Here is a 1,727-nt window from a genome sequence, read left to right as displayed (position 1 = left end):
CTTAGACAACCACGATCCCCCTTATATTCTGGGTCGCCGGGTCACCATAGACCCGTATGACCTGGAATCGGTGCAAATTGCAAGTGTGAATTCACTTGCGATTTGCGCCGATCGCCAACATGGGGGGTATGATGACCCCTCTGAGCATTTGCGCGGGGTGCCTGCTGATCGATATCATTAGGCACCCCGATCCGTTCCCCGCCCGGCGCACGGCAGGGACTGAAATTCCCACAAGCGTATGGATAAGCCCTGGGTCCTGAAGTACCAGAAACCCAGGGCGTATCCATACGCCCTAGGTCCTTAAGGGGTTAAACCTAATTTACATTTCAACCCATGATGGTGTCATGCTAAGCAGACCACATTATGCCAGTGCTGAACCCTGTGATGTGCTTTCTGACTCTTCCCCAATGGCAGGTATTAAGAGAAGGATGAGACATGTTTTTTTATATATATAAATATATATATTTATTAAGAATAATACACAGGATAAATGTCCGTTCTCGGCTCCCCGGCTGTAGTCATAGGCCTCAGTCTTCACTATTCCACAGGAGGGTTCTGTTCCGGGTCCGGTATCTTGGTCCTCAGGCTGACGTTAATGTCATTTCTGGAAATCTTCAATGACAGATGCTGAAAATCTGTGTAGCTGGTCACTTGGTATAACGTGACGCCGCAAAATCCCAGGTATTCAGCCACCAAGACGGGGACATAGATAATCGCCTCGCAGTGTCCGATGCACAGCTCCATGTAGAAGGAGACCTGACCAGCACTGAAGAGCAGCAGTACCACAGAAGTCACTAAGGTGGAGGCCAGCCTTATATGGCAAAGAATCCGGCTGCTGTAGGACCTTTTGTAAAGGAATCCAGCTTGGCACATATTATATATGGCTCCACAAAAAAATGCCATACCTGAGCTGATCCTGTGTATTGTAGGATTGTTCCCCATAGTAAATATGCCATTCAGGGCTGTTCCTATGCACACGATGCATCCTAAGGTAAACAAGATCTTCTGGTAAATCCTAAAATGCTTTGCAGATGGTTCAGAGCGCAGGAACATAAATCGGTACTGCAGGTAGGCGACGGCAACTCCTATGATGGGTGCACCAAAGAACACAACCTTATATATTATCCACTCAGGATGTCCTACAGCCGTGTCACTGATAAACGGCTGTCTGTTATGTCCTAGGGCGATGGTCAAGGTGACAACAGTGCTGAGGCCCAAAAGGTTCCATGTGACCCAAAGGAGAGGCAAGAACCCTAATCCCTGGATCTCCATGGCACAAAGAAACAACAAAAAATCGCTGAGATAAAGGAAAGATTCGCTAAGCAAAAGCCGCTGTCTCTGTCCAACTCTCTCTGTGTAATCAGATTGTCAGGCAGATTTTTCTATAGGCTCGGAACTCGATGATGTCACATCTGTGATGTCATTCTTTGGTTCATCTCGGTAACACCATCATGCTGCATACTGATTGGTCCTCAGTGTTGTAGATCTTTATGCAGACAATCCTGGCATCCCATTTGCTGATATTTAGTGTTTCCACAGTCAAGTAAAACTAGTAATGGCTGAATCCACATTTCAACAGGGTTTTCCAAAATCTCTTTCAACATGAATTCATCTGAATATAACCTTATGTGTCTGTAATTCTGCCAATTCTCTTCTTTTACTACAAAGGTTAATGTTTTGTCAGATGTACAACATATAAAAAGGTTTTATTCTGACAGTTCCATTTA

General features: G+C 45.4%; 1 protein-coding gene across 1 annotated transcript; it reads right to left on the bottom strand.

The window, feature by feature from the left end:
- Window positions 1–537: 537 nt before the first annotated feature.
- Window positions 538–1,272, bottom strand: LOC130357369 (DNA damage-regulated autophagy modulator protein 1-like). The gene has a single exon (XM_056560057.1). It carries the CDS (start codon window positions 1,270–1,272, stop codon window positions 538–540), a length of 735 nt encoding a protein of 244 aa, XP_056416032.1.
- Window positions 1,273–1,727: the final 455 nt, after the last annotated feature.

Source organism: Hyla sarda, chromosome 2 (genome assembly GCF_029499605.1).
Source record: "Hyla sarda isolate aHylSar1 chromosome 2, aHylSar1.hap1, whole genome shotgun sequence".
In the NCBI taxonomy this organism is placed as follows: domain Eukaryota; kingdom Metazoa; phylum Chordata; class Amphibia; order Anura; family Hylidae; genus Hyla; species Hyla sarda.
This window is presented reverse-complemented; position numbering and strand designations above follow the sequence as displayed.